The 22,045-nt window shown below is 51.5% G+C and overlaps 1 protein-coding gene across 1 annotated transcript in view; it reads right to left on the bottom strand.

Moving 5' to 3' along the window:
- Positions 1-22,045, bottom strand: part of TNRC6B (trinucleotide repeat containing adaptor 6B) — a 117,798-nt gene that overhangs the window by 25,839 nt on the left and 69,914 nt on the right. Inside the window, 2 exon segments of the mRNA XM_063426400.1 lie at positions 2,087-2,245; positions 21,339-22,031. Of these exon segments, the coding sequence (XP_063282470.1) occupies positions 2,087-2,245; positions 21,339-22,031 (852 nt within the window).

Below are 22,045 nucleotides of genomic sequence, written 5' to 3'. Positions count from 1 at the left end.
TGTGAGAGGTGCTGTGTGTGTATGTGTGTGAGGGAGCAGTCTGTGTGTAAAGGAGGATGTCTGTGTGTGTGTATGTGAAGGTTGCATAGGGTCTATGCTGTGTGTAGGTGGGTGAGATGTGAAAATCTATCTTAAAGGGACACTCCAGGCACCCAGACCACTTCAGCTCATTGGAGTGGTCTGGGTGCCAACTCCCACTACCCTTAACCCTGCAAGCGTAATTATTGCAGTTTTTTTAAAACTGCAATAATTACCTTGCAGGGTTAAGTCCTCCCCTAGTGGCTGTCTATTAGACAGCCACTAGAGGACACTTCCTGCTTCATAGCACAGGTTTTCTGTGCTAGAGCGTCGCTGGACGTCCTCACGCTGTGTGAGGACCTCCAGCGTCGCTCTATTCCCCATAGGGAAGCATTGAAATTCATTTTCAATGCTTTCCTATGGGGTGCGCTAATGCGCATGCGCGGCATTAGGTCTCCTCGGCCGGCGGGCGAGATCAGTCTCGCCCACCGGCCGACGTAACCAGAAGGAGGAGCGGCGGGGGAGGAGGAAGCAGCGACGTGGGACCTGTCGCTGCCCCTGGTAAGTGACTGAAGGGGTTTTCACCCCTTCAGCAACTGGGGATTGGGGGGTGGGAGGGAGAGGGACCCTCCAGTGCCAGGAAAACGGATTGTTTTCCTGGCACTGGAGTTTCCCTTTAATGTTTCACCCTTTTACCAGGGAGGGGGGACATAATGCTGCAACATCTGGTTGTCCAGTAGTTGCAAGTTCACTTTAGTCTGCAGCTCCTCTGGATGCAGGTTGACTCACCTGTCCTTCTACGAGCACAGCATTGTATCGGAGCATTGCCATGGTAACACGCGACAACGCTCCGACCAGCCTGCTCACGGGAACAACACAGAGCTTTCCAGGCCCGTTCCTCTTTCTGCTGGAAGTACGTGCCAGCGGGCCGTTGAGGGAGATCTTTGATCTCCCCACCAGCCCGAAAGGGCTTACAGCAAGGCTGGCTATGCATGAGTCGGAAAAGGGGATTGGAATGATCTCCCATGCTGTCCTTGGTCCACGGCCATCGTGGCCCACCAGGCGTTTTCTGCAGAACCCACCACCGCCCACTTGAAATCCCAAACCGCCCACTAGTGGGCAGTAGGGACCAGGTTGACTACCCATGGTCTAAAGCTTTACAAAACTAGAGAGGAATTTTGCCGAATTTGGATGCTCTGTAGCAATCTCCAAGTTATTACTATTATTGTAATTTATATAGAGCCAACTCATTCCACAGCACTTTACAATATTACAAAATGGGAAATTTAAAAAAAACAAGAGAATTACAAAATGTAACAGGAACTATAGGTTGATGAGGACCCCACTCAAAAGAACTTACAGTCTAAAGGTCAAATGCCATGAGCCGATATGGTCTGTCTAGGTCTCTGTGGATGCATGTCTATCAATCTATGGACATGTCTGTTGCATTTTTTTTCTACATACAGTGTACCACTCTCTGTCCTAACGAGAATGTGTTGGAAAGTAGTAGGAAAATAAACACGTTCTACAGCTGTTTTAGAATACTTTATACATTTTTTTTTTTAAATTGCGGTTTCTCTGGACCAAACAAATCTCATGTGCTGTCCTCAAAACATCAATGCAGCATCACAATTCACTACTTTGATACAGTGAAAACAAGGTATTTATTCACCGGAATAAAGCATGATATTTTCAGGTAACAACCATTCTGATAACCAACACAAACTGCGTGTGGAATGTCAATACTTTTCAATGGACCAACCAAGTACTTCTATTTAAAACGGCAGTTCACAGACCTCGCATTCCATGTGCACCAATCCTTAGCTCATAACTTCCAGTATCTACTAACCATTGGTAAGTGAATATTTAGCACCGACTAGTACACATTCACCCCTGGTGAGTATATGCTATAGACTCTCCAGGCTCACAGTGAAGAGTAACTTTGAAGGCCTAGCTATTAGCAGTTTACTTGAAATTTTAAGCACTGTAATTATATTGCCTACAAGTAACCATTGAACGCATAACACAGTAAACTGAATTGTTGGTTTTACATCCTTCTACAACTCACCAGCTTTCATGGCACTGGGAGCTACAGGTGGTGCATTACCCCATCCAGGGTTCGGGGGTCCACCTTCTTCTCCTTCCCCCCAACCTGTAGCTGGTTCAGTTGGCTCTCCCCATGCTGATGTTCCATTGTCAGCTGATGGACCTTTATTTTTGCTCCAAACTTAAAAAGGAAAATGCATGGAAAGATTTGATTAAATAGAGCATTTAAATTACAGAAATGCAATATTCCTTAAGAGACTAGACCTAAACCTGTTGTACTTACAGTATTTAATTGAGAATATTTAAGAAAAATTAAGAGAAATTGTAATAGAAATATAAAAATCAGAACCTCGTAAAGTGGCACTGTCATGCCGAACTTACCTTTCCTCAATCACTTCCTATTCTCTTCCTCTCTCGGGATCATTTCTTCCTATCTGATCTAGTTTTCTTTAAAACTACTACTTTGTTTTATATATTTTTCTATGCTTGACGAGCTTTGACCCAGGGGTGGAGCGTAGTCCCCTCCACTTCCTGTGGTCAAAGCAATTTTCCCACAATTCTCATCTCTTCTCTTGTGTTCTCGTGCTGTTTCATTCGGTGTTCGAACGCCAACGAAACTACCGAATTTCATCCTAACAGAATGACAACAGTTTGACAATTTGTGTTAGGACGCAATTCGGGACTTTTTGTTCGGATTGGAACTTCGTTCGAATGAATGAAATTCAGATCCTATTAGTGCCGCGGCTGCACCTTGCAATACTGTGGGAATTAGGGAGCTATCTACTAAAAGGCTGAAAGACCTTAAATTCAGGGCTGCCCAACAGGTAGATTCCCAGATGTTGTAGAACTACAACTCCCATGATGCTTTCCATTCCTTTAGGAATGCATTTAGAATGACAAAGCATCAAGGGAGTTGTAGTTCTACAACATCTGGGGATCTACCTGTTGGGCAGCCCTGCCTTAATTGGTCTTTCAGCCAAATTTACTAATACTAAGTAAAGATTACTCAGTATTGGTAATTAAGTTAGATTAAATCCCCCCCCCCTTTAATAAAGTGGCCCTTAGTGTGGCACTTGTAAAAATAATTAACTGGGGGGACATAGTGTCCTGCTTGAGCCCCCCCCAAACTTTAGTTTATTGGCCCCCACTGTAGGTGGGGGCCAATAAACTAAACAGGTGACCTAGTGTCCCCCCTTGGCACCCCCCTCATTTTAACATTGTAAGGGGACAATAAGTGCGTGGTGGGGGGGGGGGGGGCGCAGCGTGCGCGTATGTGTATGGTGGGTGCAGCATGCGTGCATGGGGGGGTGCAGTGTGTGCGTGTAAAAGGGGTACAGCGCGTGTGTGTATATAAAGGGGGTACAGCGCGTGTGTGTATATAAAGGGGGTACAGCGCGTGTGTGTATATAAAGGGGGTACAGCGCGTGTGTGTATATAAAGGGGGTACAGCGCGTGTGTGTATATAAAGGGGGTACAGCGCGTGTGTGTATATAAAGGGGGTACAGCGCGTGTGTGTATATAAAGGGGGTACAGCGCGCGTGTGTATATAAAGGGGGTACAGCGCGCGTGTGTATATAAAGGGGGTACAGCGCGCGTGTGTATATATAAAGGGGGTACAGCGCGCGTGTGTATATATATATATATATATAAAGGGGGTACAGCGCGTGTGTGTGTGTATATATATATATATATATATATAAAGGGGGTACAGCGCGCGCGTGTGTATATATAAAGGGGGTACAGCGCGCGCGTGTGTATATATAAAGGGGGTACAGCGCGCGCGCGTGTTTGTATATTTAAAGGGGGTACAGCGCGCGCGCGCGTGTATATATAAAGGGGGTACAGCGCGCGCGTGTGTGTGTATATATATAAAGGGGGTACAGCGCGCGCGCGCGTGTGTATATATATAAAGGGGGTACAGCGCGCGCGCGCGTGTGTATATATATATAAAGGGGGTACAGCGCGCGCGCGCGCGTGTGTATATATAAAGGGGGTACAGCGCGCGCGCGTATATATATAAAGGGGGTACAGCGCGCGCGCGTGTATATATATAAAGGGGGTACAGCGCGCGCCCGCGTGTATATATATAAAGGGGGTACAGCGCGCGCGCGCGTGTATATATATAAAGGGGGTACAGCGCGCGTGTATATAAAGGGGGTACAGCGCGCGCGCGTGTGTATATATATATAAAGGGGGTACAGCGCGCGCGCGTGTGTATATATATAAAGGGGGTACAGCGCGCGTGTGTATATATATAAAGGGGGTACAGCGCGCGCGTGTGTATATATATAAAGGGGGTACAGCGCGCGCGTGTGTATATATAAAGGGGGTACAGCGCGCGCGTGTGTATATATAAAGGGGGTACAGCGCGCGCGCGTGTATATATATAAAGGGGGTACAGCGCGCGTGTGTGCGTGTATGGGGGAGGCAGTAAGCGTGTATGGGGGAGGCAGTAAGCGTGTATGGGGGAGGCAGTAAGCGTGTATGGGGGAGGCAGTAAGCGTGTATGGGGGAGGCAGTAAGCGTGTATGGGGGAGGCAGTAAGCGTGTATGGGGGAGGCAGTAAGCGTGTATGGGGGAGGCAGTAAGCGTGTATGGGGGAGGCAGTAAGCGTGTATGGGGGAGGCAGTAAGCGTGTATGGGGGAGGCAGTAAGCGTGTATGGGGGAGGCAGTAAGCGTGTATGGGGGAGGCAGTAAGCGTGTATGGGGGAGGCAGTAAGCGTGTATGGGGGAGGCAGTAAGCGTGTATGGGGGAGGCAGTAAGCGTGTATGGGGGAGGCAGTAAGCGTGTATGGGGGAGGCAGTAAGCGTGTATGGGGGAGGCAGTATGCGTGTATGGGGGAGGCAGTAAGCGTGTATGGGGGAGGCAGTATGCGTGTATGGGGGAGGCAGTATGCGTGTATGGGGGAGGCAGTATGCGTGTATGGGGGAGGCAGTATGCGTGTATGGGGGAGGCAGTATGCGTGTATGGGGGAGGCAGTATGCGTGTATGGGGGAGGCAGTATGCGTGTATGGGGGAGGCAGTATGCGTGTATGGGGGAGGCAGCATGCGTGTATGGGGGAGGCAGCATGCGTGTATGGGGGAGGCAGCATGCGTGTATGGGGGAGGCAGCATGCGTGTATGGGGGAGGCAGCATGCGTGTATGGGGGAGGCAGCATGCGTGTATGGGGGAGGCAGCATGCGTGTATGGGGGAGGCAGTATGCGTGTAGGGGGAGGCAGTATGCGTGTAGGGGGAGGCAGTATGCGTGTAGGGGGAGGCAGTATGCGTGTAGGGGGAGGCAGTATGCGTGTAGGGGGAGGCAGTATGCGTGTAGGGGGAGGCAGTATGCGTGTAGGGGGAGGCAGTATGCGTGTAGGGGGAGGCAGTATGCGTGTAGGGGGAGGCAGTAAGCGTGTATGGGGGAGGCAGTAAGCGTGTATGGGGGAGGCAGTAAGCGTGTATGGGGGAGGCAGTAAGCGTGTATGGGGGAGGCAGTATGCGTGTATGGGGGAGGCAGTATGCGTGTATGGGGGAGGCAGTATGCGTGTATGGGGGAGGCAGTATGCGTGTATGGGGGAGGCAGTATGCGTGTATGGGGGAGGCAGTATGCGTGTATGGGGGAGGCAGTATGCGTGTATGGGGGAGGCAGCATGCGTGTATGGGGGAGGCAGCATGCGTGTATGGGGGAGGCAGTATGCGTGTATGGGGGAGGCAGTATGCGTGTATGGGGGAGGCAGTATGCGTGTATGGGGGAGGCAGTATGCGTGTATGGGGGAGGCAGTATGCGTGTATGGGGGAGGCAGTATGCGTGTATGGGGGAGGCAGTATGCGTGTAGGGGGAGGCAGTATGCGTGTAGGGGGAGGCAGTATGCGTGTAGGGGGAGGCAGTATGCGTGTAGGGGGAGGCAGTATGCGTGTAGGGGGAGGCAGTATGCGTGTAGGGGGAGGCAGTATGCGTGTAGGGGGAGGCAGTATGCGTGTAGGGGGAGGCAGTATGCGTGTAGGGGGAGGCAGTATGCGTGTAGGGGGAGGCAGTATGCGTGTAGGGGGAGGCAGTATGCGTGTAGGGGGAGGCAGTATGCGTGTAGGGGGAGGCAGTATGCGTGTAGGGGGAGGCAGTATGCGTGTAGGGGGAGGCAGTATGCGTGTAGGGGGAGGCAGTATGCGTGTAGGGGGAGGCAGTATGCGTGTAGGGGGAGGCAGTATGCGTGTAGGGGGAGGCAGTATGCGTGTAGGGGGAGGCAGTATGTGTGTAGGGGGAGGCAGTATGCGTGTAGGGGGAGGCAGTATGCGTGTAGGGGGAGGCAGTATGTGTGTATGGGGGGTGCAGTTAGTGACTGTGGTGGAGAGGGAAGCAGATCAAAGCAAATAACTAGTTTTTTTTTTTTTAAATAGTTAATTATTTTTATAAGTTAATACATTACACAGTAAGGGGCACTTTATTAAAACATTTATTTTTGTTTTATTTGTTCTTTTAACAGTGAGCAGCCACTGTTTAGTAGACATGCCCCTACTTGCGGTACAGCGAGTAGGGGCAGAATGGGGGAATTTTATCCTCCCTTAATTACTAATCTTAACTTCGTATTAATAAATCTGTCTGAAAGACCAATTTTGGTCTTTTAGCCTTTTAGTAGATAGCTCCCTAATACTGTGGGAATTAGGGAGCTATCTACTCGTGACATGAAAAGGATTGGAATTTCATTCACTCAAATGAAATTCCGATCCAAACAAAGTCACGAATTGCGTCCTAACACGAATGGACAAGCTGTTCGCATTCTGTTAGGATGAAATTCAGTAGTTTCGCCTGCGTTCGAATGCCGAATGAAACAGCACGAGAACACAGGAGGAGAGGTGAGAATTGTGGGGAAATTGCTTTGACCACAGGAAATGGAGGAGACTCCTCCCCTTGGTCAAAGCTGGGCAAGCGTAGTATAAATACATAAGACAAAGTAGTTCCTACTTTGTCTTATGTTTTAAAGAAAACTAGATCAGATAGGAAGAAATGAACAGATCCTGAGAGAGAAAGAGTAAGCGATTGGGGAAAGGTAAGTACGGCATGACAGTGCCGCTTTAAACTATATTTCTCTTTTAATAGAAACAAACGATTAAGAGTATACAGCACATATCCATTTAAAAAGACAGTGCAGGCAATAAAGGCAAAACAAAAAAAATAATATCCCCTCCTACCCCAAACAGAGATTGTTTTAATACACGTGGAACAAATAAGCAAAACCACCTCTGACTTTCAATATCTTCTATATATATTCTATCTTATCTAGGTACTCAGACTAGTTTAAAATACCCCTTTTTTCAAGCAATTTGAGCATCACACAAAACCCACTTACTCTGAGAAGCACTCCGAGTCCCCCAAATAAGCTATGGGATCAACTCAAAAATGCTGGACAAGGTCAAATTGGAAATTTAAAGGGTCACCATAGACACCAGAACCACTATGGTTTAATGCAGTGGTTCTGGTGTCTATAGTCTGTCCCCGCAGGGGTTTACATTGCTGCCTAGTAACATCTCTAGCAGTCAGAGAGCACTAGAGGTGCTTCAAAGTTCACTGCTTCACAGAGCGCAGCCCCTACTTTCAGCATCGCCATGCTCTGCATGAAGACGCTGAACGCTCCCCATAGAAATGCATTAATCCATGCACTGATAATCAAGGTGTATTTCAGTTCAGCTACTATCAAATATGATGAACTGTTATTTAAGATTGGAAACCACTCTTCTTGGCAAGACAAGAATGTTAAGCATTTAAAAAAATGTATGTTAAAGTGCTTTTTTGATTATTTTTGTGCCTAAAGTATGCCTTTCACACAACAGGCAACTTTAGCTTATTAAAGCAGTTTTGGTTTATAGATCATGGGCATGCAGTCTCCCTGCCATTAAGTAGTTAAAAGAATACTAACATGCATTCCCAACACTATATTAATGTATTACATGTTTAGGTACCTGTCCTCAACAGACAATGGAATTAAAATAGGAACCCAGACCACTTCAATTCATTGAAGTGGTCTGGGTGCAGTGTCCTTATTGCACTAAGTGCTGCAATGTAAAACATTGCAGTTCCAGAGAAACTACGTTTACATTGCAGCACTAAGTCTGCCTCCAGTGGCTGTCTAACAGACCGCCACTAGAGGCGCTTCCTGGCTGTTAGACTTTTGGTCTGGTAACGGATGCTGGACGTCTTCACTTTCTGCATGAGGACATCATGCGACAGCTATTTCCCCAAAGGAAAGCATTGATTGAATTCCTTACTATGGGGAGGGCCTAATGCGCACTCGCTGCACATGCGCACTCGCTGCACATGTGCATTAGCACCCCCCTTACTGAGTGACAGAGGAGGCGGAGTAGCAACCAAGCACCAAAGGACATCGGCACTGGGATCAAGTAAGTAAATAAAGTGTTTTTAACCGTTTATTTACAGCAGCGTGGGGGACGAGAGGCAGAGGAAGCTATAGTGCCAGGAATACAGCTTGTATACCTGGCACTATAGTATCCCTTTACTTTTCTTTCAGTGCCACACTGCTCTCTCTGCTGCCAGCTCAGCCTCTCTGGATGAGAGCAACAATCTTTATCTCAATCAGATCTTACAACCAGAGGCGGAACTACCAGCAGTGCAACCAGTGTGGCTGCACAGGGAATCGTGCGCTATGTGGACCCATTGAGTGGGTATAATCAGCCATTGCACTGCAGGGAGGAGGTGAGTGCCGGTCCCTTCCTCCCAGATGCACAGAGAGCCCGCAAAAGGAGAATAGGAGAGGAGGAGGCAGACACTCCGCTCCAGCCAGCCCTACACTCCGATTAGACCTAGTCAGTAGCAGGACCCCATAGAAGCCAACCTCTTGCAAATAAAAGGTACCGGTATGTTAACAGAAGGGTGGCTAAAAATACAAGAATTATGACATGGGCGTGTGTCTAAGTGTTTATGTATTATATGCATTTGTCTGTGTATTATATATATATATATATATATGTGTGTGTGTCTGAATGTGAGTCAGTGTGTCAATGTGTGTATGTGTATACGTGCTCACATCCCAGCAAACACTACATGCAAACACACCATTGCAATTAAACACAAACAAAATTCTCTACAGTCAAATGCTAAAATTATATACAAACATCTCTTCATTCAAACACCAATTCAACACACAAATGTACATCGAAATTTAAAAGCCAAAACTACAAATACACCATAAAGAAAGAAACAGGGAGGGGGGATAAAGAAACAGGGAGGGGGGGATAAAGAAACAGGGAGGGGGGATAAAGAAACAGGGAGGGGGGATAAAGAAACAGGGAGGGGGAATAAAGAAACAGGGAGGGAGGGGGGAATAAAGAAACAGGGAGGGAGGGGGGATAAAGAAACAGGGTGGGAGGGGGGATAAAGAAACAGGGTGGGAGGGGGGATAAAGAAACAGGGTGGGAGGGGGGATAAAGAAACAGGGTGGGAGGGGGGATAAAGAAACAGGGTGGGAGGGGGGATAAAGAAACAGGGAGGGGGGATAAAGAAACAGGGAGGGGGGATAAAGAAACAGGGAGGGAGGGGGGATAAAGAAACAGGGTGGGAGGGGGGATAAAGAAACAGGGTGGGAGGGGGGATAAAGAAACAGGGTGGGAGGGGGGATAAAGAAACAGGGTGGGAGGGGGGATAAAGAAACAGGGTGGGAGGGGGGATAAAGAAACAGGGTGGGAGGGGGGATAAAGAAACAGGGTGGGAGGGGGGATAAAGAAACAGGGTGGGAGGGGGGATAAAGAAACAGGGTGGGAGGGGGGATAAAGAAACAGGGTGGGAGGGGGGATAAAGAAACAGGGTGGGAGGGGGGATAAAGAAACAGGGTGGGAGGGGGGATAAAGAAACAGGGTGGGAGGGGGGATAAAGAAACAGGGTGGGAGGGGGGATAAAGAAACAGGGTGGGAGGGGGGATAAAGAAACAGGGTGGGAGGGGGGATAAAGAAACAGGGTGGGAGGGGGGATAAAGAAACAGGGTGGGAGGGGGGATAAAGAAACAGGGTGGGAGGGGGGATAAAGAAACAGGGTGGGAGGGGGGATAAAGAAACAGGGTGGGAGGGGGGATAAAGAAACAGGGTGGGAGGGGGGATAAAGAAACAGGGAGGGAGGAGAAAGAAACAGGGGAGGGGGGAGAAAGAAACAGGGAGGGAGGGGGGAGAAAGAAACAGGGAGGGAGGGGGGGGAGAAAGAAACAGGGAGGGAGGGGGGGAGAAAGAAACAGGGAGGGAGGGGGGGGAGAAAGAAACAGGGAGGGAGGGGGGGAGAAAGAAACAGGGAGGGAGGGGGGGAGAAAGAAACAGGGAGGGAGGGGGGGAGAAAGAAACAGGGAGGGAGGGGGGGAGAAAGAAACAGGGAGGGAGGGAGGGGGAGAAAGAAACAGGGAGGGAGGGAGGGGGAGAAAGAAACAGGGAGGGAGGGAGGGGGAGAAAGAAACAGGGAGGGAGGGGGGGAGAAAGAAACAGGGAAGGAGGGGGGGAGAAAGAAACGGAGGGGGGGGAGAAAGAAACAGGGAGGGGGGGGGAGAAAGAAACAGGGAGGGGGGGGAGAAAGAAACAGGGAGGGAGGGAGGGGGGATTAAGAAACAGGGAGGGAGGGAGGGGGGATTAAGAAACAGGGAGGGAGGGAGGGGGGATTAAGAAACAGGGAGGGAGGGAGGGGGGATTAAGAAACAGGGAGGGAGGGAGGGGGGATTAAGAAACAGGCAGGGAGGGAGGGGGGTGAGGATAAAGAAACAGGCAGGGAGGGAGGGAGGGGGGGATAAAGAAACAGGGGGGAGGGAGGGGGGGGATAAAGAAACAGGGGGGGAGGGAGGGGGGGGAGAAAGAAACGGAGGGGGGGAGAAAGAAATGGAGGGGGGGGAGAAAGAAACGGAGGGGGGGGAGAAAGAAACGGAGGGGGGGGAGAAAGAAACGGAGGGGGGGGAGAAAGAAACGGAGGGGGGGAGAAAAACAGGGAGGGGGGGAGAAAAACAGGGAGGGGGGAGAAAAACAGGGAGGGGGGAGAAAAACAGGGAGGGAGGGGGAGAAAAACAGGGAGGGAGAGAGGGGGGAGAAAAACAGGGAGGGAGGGGATAAGAAACAGGGAGGGAGGGAGGGGGGATAAAGAAACAGGGAGGGAGGGGGGATAAAGAAACAGGGAGGGAGGGGGGATAAAGAAACAGGGAGGGAGGAGGGGATAAAGAAACAGGGAGGGAGGAGGGGATAAAGAAACAGGGAGGGAGGGGTGAGAAAGAAACAGGGAGGGAGGGGGGGGAGAAAGAAACGGAGGGAGGGGGGGGAGAAAGAAACAGGGAGGGAGGGGGGGAGAAAGAAACAGGGAGGGAGGGGGGGAGAAAGAAACGGGGAGGGAGGGGGGGGAGAAAGAAACGGGGAGGGAGGGGGGGAGAAAGAAACAGGGAGGGAGGGGGGGAGAAAGAAACAGGGAGGGAGGGGGGGAGAAAGAAACAGGGAGGGAGGGGGGGAGAAAGAAACAGGGAGGGAGGGGGGGAGAAAGAAACAGGGAGGGAGGGGGGGAGAAAGAAACAGGGAGGGAGGGGGGGAGAAAGAAACAGGGAGGGAGGGGGGGGGAGAAAGAAACAGGGAGGGAGGGGGGGAGAAAGAAACAGGCAGGGAGGGAGGGAGGGGGGGTAAAGAAACAGGGAGGGAGGGGGTGAGAAAGAAACAGGCAGGGAGGGAGGGAGGGGGGGTAAAGAAACAGGGAGGGAGGGAGGGGGGGAAGAAAGAAACAGGGAGGGAGGGAGGGGGGGAGAAAAACAGGGAGGGAGGGAGAAAAACAGGGAGGGAGGGAGGGGGGGAGAAAAACAGGGAGGGGGGGAGAAAAACAGGGAGGGAGGGGGGGGGATAAAGAAACAGGGAGGGAGGGAGGGGGGGATAAAGAAACAGGGAGGGAGGGAGGGGGGATAAAGAAACAGGGAGGGAGGGAGGGGGGATAAAGAAACAGGGAGGGAGGGAGGGGGGATAAAGAAACAGGGAGGGAGGGAGGGGGGATAAAGAAACCGGGAGGGAGGGAGGGGGGATAAAGAAACCGGGAGGGAGGGAGGGGGGATAAAGAAACCGGGAGGGAGGGAGGAGGGGATAAAGAAACCGGGAGGGAGGGAGGAGGGGATAAAGAAACCGGGAGGGAGGGAGGGAGGAGGGGATAAAGAAACCGGGAGGGAGGGAGGGAGGAGGGGATAAAGAAACCGGGAGGGAGGGAGGGAGGAGGGGATAAAGAAACCGGGAGGGAGGGAGGGAGGAGGGGATAAAGAAACCGGGAGGGAGGGAGGGAGGAGGGGATAAAGAAACCGGGAGGGAGGGAGGGAGGAGGGGATAAAGAAACCGGGAGGGAGGGAGGGAGGAGGGGATAAAGAAACCGGGAGGGAGGGAGGGAGGAGGGGATAAAGAAACCGGGAGGGAGGGAGGGAGGAGGGGATAAAGAAACCGGGAGGGAGGGAGGGAGGAGGGGATAAAGAAACCGGGAGGGAGGGAGGGAGGAGGGGATAAAGAAACCGGGAGGGAGGGAGGGAGGAGGGGATAAAGAAACCGGGAGGGAGGGAGGAGGGGATAAAGAAACCGGGAGGGAGGGAGGAGGGGATAAAGAAACCGGGAGGGAGGGAGGAGGGGATAAAGAAACCGGGAGGGAGGGAGGAGGGGATAAAGAAACCGGGAGGGAGGGAGGAGGGGATAAAGAAACCGGGAGGGAGGGAGGAGGGGATAAAGAAACCGGGAGGGAGGGAGGAGGGGATAAAGAAACCGGGAGGGAGGGAGGAGGGGATAAAGAAACCGGGAGGGAGGGAGGAGGGGATAAAGAAACCGGGAGGGAGGGAGGAGGGGATAAAGAAACCGGGAGGGAGGGAGGAGGGGATAAAGAAACCGGGAGGGAGGAGGGGATAAAGAAACCGGGAGGGAGGAGGGGATAAAGAAACCGGGAGGGAGGAGGGGATAAAGAAACCGGGAGGGAGGAGGGGATAAAGAAACCGGGAGGGAGGAGGGGATAAAGAAACCGGGAGGGAGGAGGGGATAAAGAAACCGGGAGGGAGGAGGGGATAAAGAAACAGGGAGGAAGGGGGGGATAAAGAAACAGGGAGGGAGGAGGGGATAAAGAAACAGGGAGGGAGGGGGGATAAAGAAACAGGGAGGAAGGGGGGATAAAGAAACAGGGAGGGAGGGGGGATAAAGAAACAGGGAGGGGGGATAAAGAAACAGGGAGGGGGGGATAAAGAAACAGGGAGGGGGGGATAAAGAAACAGGGAGGGGGGATAAAGAAACAGGGAGGGGGGATAAAGAAACAGGGAGGGGGGATAAAGAAACAGGGAGGGGGGATAAAGAAACAGGGAGGGGGGATAAAGAAACAGGGAGGGGGGATAAAGAAACAGGGAGGGGGGATAAAGAAACAGGGAGGGGGGGATAAAGAAACAGGGAGGGAGGGGGATAAAGAAACAGGGAGGGAGGGGGGGATAAAGAAACAGGGTGGGAGGGGGGGATAAAGAAACAGGGTGGGAGGGGGGATAAAGAAACAGGGAGGGAGGGGGGAGAAAGACACCGGGAGGGAGGGGAGAAAGAAACAGGGAGGGGAGAAAGAAACAGGGAGGGAGGGGAGAAAGAAACAGGGAGGGAGGGGAGAAAGAAACAGGGAGGGAGGGGGGAGAAAGAAACACGGAGGGAGGGGGGAGAAAGAAACACGGAGGGAGGGGGGAGAAAGAAACACGGAGGGAGGGGGGAGAAAGAAACACGGAGGGAGGGGGGGAGAAAGAAACACGGAGGGAGGGGGGAGAAAGAAACACGGAGGGAGGGGGGAGAAAGAAACACGGAGGGAGGGGGGTGAGAAAGAAACAGGGAGGGAGGGAGGGGGGTGAGAAAGACAGGGAGGGAGGGGGAGAAAGAAACAGGGAGGGAGGGAGGGGGGATAAAGAAACAGAGAGGGAGGGAGGGGGGATAAAGAAACAGAGAGGGAGGGAGGGAGGGGGGATAAAGAAACAGAGAGGGAGGGAGGGAGGGGGGATAAAGAAACAGGGAGGGAGGGGGGATAAAGAAACAGGGAGGGAGGGAGGGGGGATAAAGAAACAGGGAGGGAGGGGGAATAAAAAAAACAGGGAGGGAGGGAGGGGGATAAAGAAACAGGGAGGGGGATAAAGAAACAGGGAGGGAGGGAGGGGGGATAAAGAAACAGGGAGGGAGGGAGGGGGGATAAAGAAACAGGGAGGGAGGGAGGGAGGGATAAAGAAACAGGGAGGGAGGGGGGATAAAGAAACAGGGAGAGAGGGGGATAAAGAAACAGGGAGGGAGGGGGGATAAAGAAACAGGGAGGGAGGGGGGATAAAGAAACAGGGAGGGAGGGGGGATAAAGAAACAGGGAGGGAGGGGGGATAAAGAAACAGGGAGGGAGGGGGGATAAAGAAACGGAGGGAGGGGGGATAAAGAAACAGGGAGGGGGGGGATAAAGAAACGGAGGGAGGGGGAGAAAGAAACGGAGGGAGGGGGAGAAAGAAACAGGGAGGGGGAGAAAGAAACAGGGAGGGGGAGAAAGAAACAGGGAGGGGGAGAAAGAAACAGGGAGGGGGGAGAAAGAAACAGGGAGGGGGGAGAAAGAAACAGGGAGGGAGGGGGTATAAAGAAACAGGGAGGGAGGGGGTATAAAGAAACAGGGAGGGAGGGGGGATAAAGAAACAGGGAGGGAGGGAGGGAGGGGGATAAAGAAACAGGGAGGGAGGGAGGGGGATAAAGAAACAGGGAGGGAGGGAGGGAGGGATAAAGAAACAGGGAGGGAGGGAGGGGGGATAAAGAAACAGGGAGGGAGGGGGGATAAAGAAACAGGGAGAGAGGGGGAATAAAGAAACAGGGAGGGAGGGGGGATAAAGAAACAGGGAGGGAGGGGGGATAAAGAAACAGGGAGGGAGGGGGGATAAAGAAACAGGGAGGGAGGGGGGATAAAGAAACAGGGAGGGAGGGGGGATAAAGAAACAGGGAGGGAGGGGGGATAAAGAAACAGGGAGGGAGGGGGGATAAAGAAACAGGGAGGGAGGGGGAGAAAGAAACAGGGAGGGAGGGGGAGAAAGAAACAGGGAGGGAGGGGGGAGAAAGAAACAGGGAGGGGGGAGAAAGAAACAGGGAGGGAGGGGGGAGAAAGAAACAGGGAGGGAGGGAGGGAGGGGGAGAAAGAAACAGGGAGGGTGGGAGGGGGGAGAAAGAAACCAGGAGGGTGGGAGGGAGGGAGGGAGAAAGAAACCAGGAGGGTGGGAGGGAGGGGGGAGAAAGAAACCAGGAGGGTGGGAGGGAGGGGGGGAGAAAGAAACAGGGAGGGTGGGAGGGAGGGGGGGAGAAAGAAACAGGGAGGGTGGGAGGGAGGGTGGAGAAAGAAACAGGGAGGGTGGGAGGGGGGAGAAAGAAACAGGGAGGGAGGGAGGGGGGGGAGAAAGAAACAGGGAGGGTGGGAGGGGGGAGAAAGAAACAGGGAGGGAGGGAGGGGGGGGAGAAAGAAACCGGGAGGGTGGGAGGGGGGAGAAAGAAACGGAGGGAGGGAGGGGGGGAGAAAGAAACGGAGGGAGGGAGGAGAAAGAAGGAGGGGGGGGAGAAAGAAACAGGGAGGGAGGGAGGGGGGGAGAAAGAAACAGGGAGGGAGGGAGAAAGAAACAGGGAGGGAGAAAGAAACAGGGAGGGAGAAAGAAACAGGGAGGGAGAAAGAAACAGGGAGGGAGGGGGGGAGAAAGAAACAGGGAGGGAGGGGGGGAGAAAGAAACAGGGAGGGAGGGGGGGAGAAAGAAACAGGGAGGGAGGGGGGGAGAAAGAAACAGGGAGGGAGGGGGGGAGAAAGAAACAGGGAGGGGGGGGAGAAAGAAGAAGGGGGAGAAAGAAACAGGGAGGGAAGGGGGAGAAAGAAACAGGGAGGGGGATAAAGAAACAGGGAGGGAGGGGGGGAGAAAGAAGGAGGGGGAAGAAGGAGGGGAGGGAGGGAGGGGGGGAGAAAGAAACAGGGAGGGAGGGAGGGGGGGAGAAAGAAACAGGGAGGGAGGGAGGGGGAGAAAGAAACAGGGAGGGAGGGAGGGGGGAGAAAGAAACAGGGAGGGAGGGGGGGGAGAAAGAAACAGGGAGGGAGGGGGGAGAAAGAACGGAGGGAGGGGGGAGAAAGAAACAGGGAGGGAGGGGGGTGAGAAAGACACAGGCAGGGAGGGAGGGACGGGGGAGAAAGAAACAGGGAGGGAGGGACGGGGGAGAAAGAAACAGGGAGGGAGGGAGGGGGAGAAAGAAACAGGGAGGGAGGGAGGGAGGGGGAGAAAGAAACAGGGAGGGAGGGAGGGAGGGGGAGAAAGAAACAGGGAGGGAGGGAGGGGGAGAAAGAAACAGGGAGGGAGGGAGGGGAGAAAGAAACAGGGAGGGAGGGAGGGGAGAAAGAAACAGGGAGGGAGGGAGGGAGGGGAGAAAGAAACAGGGGGGGGGAGAAAGAAACAGGGAGGGAGGGGGGAGAAAGAAACAGGGAGGGAGGGAGGGGGGGAGAAAGAAACAGGGAGGGAGGGAGGGGGGGAGAAAGAAACAGGGAGGGAGGGAGGGGGGGAGAAAGAAACAGGGAGGGAGGGAGGGGGGGAGAAAGAAACAGGGAGGGAGGGGGGGAGAAAGAAACAGGGAGGGAGGGGGAGAAAGAGAAAGAGTGACAAGGGAGGGAGGGGGAGAAAGAGTGACGAGGGAGAGAGATTGACATCCATCACACACTCACACAATCATGCCACCCTTACACACACAGAACACACAATGCACCCCGTGCACACACACACACACAATCACGCAATCCTTACACACACTCAATGCACCCCTTACAGACGCACACACTGCATCCCGTACATACACAGAATCACACCTTGCAGCCCTTACACACATCAGGACATCCCCTACACACTCCACCCCCTGTGAACAAACTCATTGGTGGAACGTGAAGGTGGACCCTGGGACCCAGACCTTGAGCTGTGTAAAGGGCCCCCAAAAAATGGAGCTGCTTCCCGTTCTCACAGAACATTGATTTTTGGGACCAGTTACAAACAGCCTCCAGAGAGCCTGTTCTACACCAGACCAGTGGAGCCAGACTGCATCATCATCCTCATCTGGTTGTAAGTAAGCAATCTAGCATATTATTCGTGGCACTAATCTCTAATTTACCTTACATTAAAGAAACACTATAGTCCCCAGAAGCACTGCAGCTTAATGTAGTGGTTCTGGTGTCTATAGCCTGTCCCTGCAGGCCTTTTAATGTAAACACTCCAGCACTGACGTTAGTTAACATGGCAGAAAAATAATTGGAAAGGGTTAGGGGGGCTACTAATAAGGATAGGGGGAGAGGGGTAGGTAGAAAAATAATTGGAAGGGTTTAGGGGGGCTACTAATATGGATGGGAGGAGGGGGGAGGTAGAAAAATTATTGGAAGCGGTTAGGGGAGTACTAATATGAATGGAAGAGGTAGGGTGGGTTCTAATATTCATGGAAGTGGTTAGGGGGTACTAATATGCATGGAAGGGGTAGGGGGTTAATATGCGTGGAAGGGGTAGGTGGGGTTCTTTTGTGCATGGAAGGGGTAGGGGGTGGTTCTAATATTCATGGGAAGGGTAGTTCTAATCAGGAGGATCCCGGCGCTGTATCCGGGTAAGTAAAACCCCTTCCTTGTAGTGACCCTTTAATGTTATTATTTAATCATTTATATAGCGACTGCAAATTCCGTAGCGCTGTACAATGGGATAAACAACTCCTAGTTTACAGAATAAGAATATACCCGGCGAGTAAAAATGCTATCCCCCCCAGATTTTTTTGGGTTCCTACGCCCATGTCTGTGTCCTTTTGCGAGCGTATATCTGAGCGCCCGTTTGCGTGTATGCCTGAGCGCCCGCGCCCGTTTGCGTGTATGCCTGAGCGCCCGCGCCCGTTTGCGTGTATGCCTGAGCGCCCGCGCCCGTTTGCGTGTATGCCTGAGCGCCCGTTTGCGTGTATGCCTGAGCGCCCGCGCCCGTTTGCGTGTATACCTGAGCGCCCGCGCCCGTTTGCGTGTATACCTGAGCGCCCGCGCCCGTTTGCGTGTATACCTGAGCGCCCGCGCCCGTTTGCGTGTATACCTGAGCGCCCGCGCCCGTTTGCGTGTATACCTGAGCGCCCGCGCCCGTTTGCGTGTATACCTGAGCGCCCGCGCCCGTTTGCGTGTATACCTGAGCGCCCGCGCCCGTTTGCGTGTATACCTGAGCGCCCGCGCCCATTTGCGTGTATACCTGAGCGCCCGCGCCCATTTGCGTGTATACCTGAGCGCCCGCGCCCGTTTGCGTGTATACCTGAGCGCCCGCGCCCGTTTGCGTGTATACCTGAGCGCCCGCGCCCGTTTGCGTGTATACCTGAGCGCCCGCGCCCGTTTGCGTGTATACCTGAGCGCCCGCGCCCGTTTGCGTGTATACCTGAGCGCCCGCGCCCGTTTGCGTGTATACCTGAGCGCCCTCGCCCGTTTGCGTGTATACCTGAGCGCCCGCGCCAGCTTGCGTGTATACCTGAGCGCCCGCGCCAGCTTGCGTGTATACCTGAGCGCCCCAGCTTGCGTGTATATCTGAGCGCGCCAGCTTGCGTGTATATCTGAGCGCGCCAGCTTGCGTGTATATCTGAGCGCGCCAGCTTGCGTGTATATCTGAGCGCGTCAGTTTGCGTGTATATCTGAGCGCGTCAGTTTGCGTGTATATCTGAGCGCGTCAGTTTGCGTGTATATCTGAGCGCGTCAGTTTGCGTGTACATCTGAGCGCGTCAGTTTGCGTGTACATCTGAGCGCGTCAGTTTGCGTGTACATCTGAGCGCGTCAGTTTGCGTGTACATCTGAGCGCGTCAGTTTGCGTGTACATCTGAGCGCGTCAGTTTGCGTGTACATCTGAGCGCGTCAGTTTGCGTGTACATCTGAGCGCATGTGCCAGTTTGCGTGTATATCTGAGCGCATGTGCCAGTTTGCGTGTATATCTGAGCGCATGTGCCAGTTTGCGTGTATATCTGAGCGCATGCGCCAGTTTGCGTGTATATCTGAGCGAATGCGCCAGTTTGCGTGTATATCTGAGCGAATGCGCCAGTTTGCGTGTATATCTGAGCGAATGTGTCAGTTTGCGTGTATATCTGAGCGAATGCGTCAGTTTGCGTGTATATCTGAGCGAATGCGTCAGTTTGCGTGTATATCTGAGCGAATGCGTCAGTTTGCGTGTATATCTGAGCGAATGTGTCAGTTTGCGTGTATATCTGAGCGAATGTGTCAGTTTGCGTGTATATCTGAGCGAATGCGTCAGTTTGCGTGTATATCTGAGCGAATGCATCAGTTTGCGTGTATATCTGAGCGAATGCGTCAGTTTGCGTGTATATCTGAGCGAATGCGTCAGTTTGCGTGTATATCTGAGCGAATGTGTCAGTTTGCGTGTATATCTGAGCGAATGTGTCAGTTTGCGTGTATATCTGAGCGAATGTGTCAGTTTGCGTGTATATCTGAGCGAATGTGTCAGTTTGCGTGTATATCTGAGCGAAAGTGTCAGTTTGCGTGTATATCTGAGCGAAAGTGTCAGTTTGCGTGTATATCTGAGCGAATGTGTCAGTTTGCGTGTATACCTGAGCGAATGTGTCAGTTTGCGTGTATATCTGAGCGAATGTGTCAGTTTGCGTGTATATCTGAGCGAATGTGTCAGTTTGCGTGTATATCTGAGCGAATGTGTCAGTTTGCGTGTATATCTGAGCGAATGTGTCAGTTTGCGTGTATATCTGAGCGAATGTGTCAGTTTGCGTGTATACGTCAGTTTGCGTCTATACCTGAGTGTATGTGTCAGAGTGTGTTTCAATGTGTGTATCATTATAGATCTGTGTATATGCCAGTGCGTGTATTTGTGTGTCAAGGTGTTCATACATCTTTGCAGGCTGTGTGTGTGTGTGTGTGTGTGTATGTGGAGAGGGGGGTGGGTTTGGGGGGGTCTCGCCATAGCTGGTTAAGTCACCTCCCGGAAATGCATTTTTTGCAAGTTGGGATGTCTGCAGTTTTACCAACCACATGTTTTGAAAGGTGGTAAGCCAGTACTGGAAAGAAAGCATGTAGATTATCTAAAACTGACTCTAATCTGAAGAATATGTTGTTTTGACTGGATTTCCTGTGTTTTCAAGCCAGAGCAGATACATCTAGAATTTAAATCCTACTTTGTGGCTGGAAAACACATTAGATAAAAGTATAACCGTGACAAACCCCAAGTTCCATAACTCATGTTTGTTTGACCTTCTTAAGATCTACAGTTCTATAAAATAAAATGCATTGCTAAGTAAAATAAACTCTCAAGCAATAAATCACAACATAGACTATAAACATTTACATTTTTCACCGTTTCTTGAAACTCGGCATTCTGTTTTAACGTTGAAACAATTGCACAGTATACAGGCTATGCTTGTAATTTATAAATTATAAGCAACTCCTCTACTATGACAAACAAGCTTTTTTTTCTGATGTGTTACTGATCATTAATATTTCATCTTGACATTGCAATAGCCAAAATTCTAGCAAATGCACAGATTGAAAGTTACGTATTTAACAATATAATATTTCTGATTTTCTTGGGCTATGTCTTGTCATCAGTTACACACTAAAAAATTTGTAATTTTTTTTTTTTTAATTGGAGGTCCAAAACAGCTGCTCACACAGCCTCTCCACCTTCAAGTGACGCTACTGCATGCAAGGAATGCATGCAACTCCCATTGTGGAGTCGCTGTACATGCACTGACTAGGAGGTTCATGTTAGGAGTAGAGAAAGAATAACTTTCAATAAGTATAGAATATTCTATGCACTTGGTGGCATTTTTCTATCACAACATGTAGACTGAATATATAATACAGTTATGTGAGTCAATCATCAGGACAAATTATGGATGATAGTTAAACAATTGTCTTCTCTGAAATGTACATCCATTAGAATACAGTTAGAAGCCAGTGGCCAGAAAGCTCATTAATTACAATCTTTACTTGTTACTCTTCACACCCAAGACCTTCAGGTTTTGGCTTCTCTGGCTAATTTCAGCTATTTTCTATTCTGTGATCTTTGTAATTTCCCAAAACTTTAAAGATTGAAACAAATATATATTAATGGTAATCAACAATTTTCTGAAACATTAAAAATAAAATGCATTTAAATATTTTTGTATTCTAACTTTACAAATGTAAATTTGATGTACATTTGTCTCCATTGAAAAAACTGTTCGTTATAAAGAAACTTTAAAACTAATTATGTAAGACTAAGCCATACCAACATATGCACTCTGTGAGATAAAGTGCCATACATACCTGATGGTGCAGCCTTGCTGGCTAAAGACCCCTGCATTCCCTGCTCCCGTGACATTTGCCCAGGATTCCCTTGCGCGTTTTTGTCCCACAGGCTGACGTTCTTGTAGTTGTAGTTGCTGGGATCACCCCAAGCAGCTGTTCCATCATCAATGTCCATTTTCCGACCAATTGATGGGGGGGATGGTTCTTCCCACCCACTTGGCTCCTCATCCTTGGGAACTGCAGGCTGGGGACCACCTTTCCAGCCTGGAGTGGGCTGTGGCCGTCCATTACCAGAGGGAGGTGGTGCTTGAGGGCCCCAAGAACCAGGAGATGCTGTGGCTGGTGTTGCTTCCTGCTGCTTATTCCATGGTGGTGGTGGGGGTCTAGCTGCCTCACCCCAACTTCCTCCTCCTTGGGGCCTTTTGTTCTCCTCCCAGCCACTTCGCTGAGCTGGGTTAGAGCTAGGTCCATTGCCCCAAGAACCAACATCATTATGTCCCGCCTCCCCCCAGCCAGAAGAGGATTTATTTCCTGAGCCATCCCAGCCCCCAGGTCCTTTGGGAGGCTCAATCTCCTCATTACCTCCTCCCCAGCCATTCTTTCCTGAAGACCACCCACTTCCAGAATTAGGCTGGCGAGTACTCCATCCTTGCTCTGCATTTGCACCATTGTCATTGTTCCACCCAGGCCCTGTCTTTTCCTCTTGTCGCACTCCAATTCCTCCC

Source organism: Pelobates fuscus, chromosome 7 (assembly GCF_036172605.1).
Source record: "Pelobates fuscus isolate aPelFus1 chromosome 7, aPelFus1.pri, whole genome shotgun sequence".
Taxonomy (NCBI): Eukaryota; Metazoa; Chordata; class Amphibia; order Anura; family Pelobatidae; genus Pelobates; species Pelobates fuscus.
Note: the sequence above shows the minus strand (reverse complement) of the source record. Positions and strands in the feature narration are given on the sequence as shown.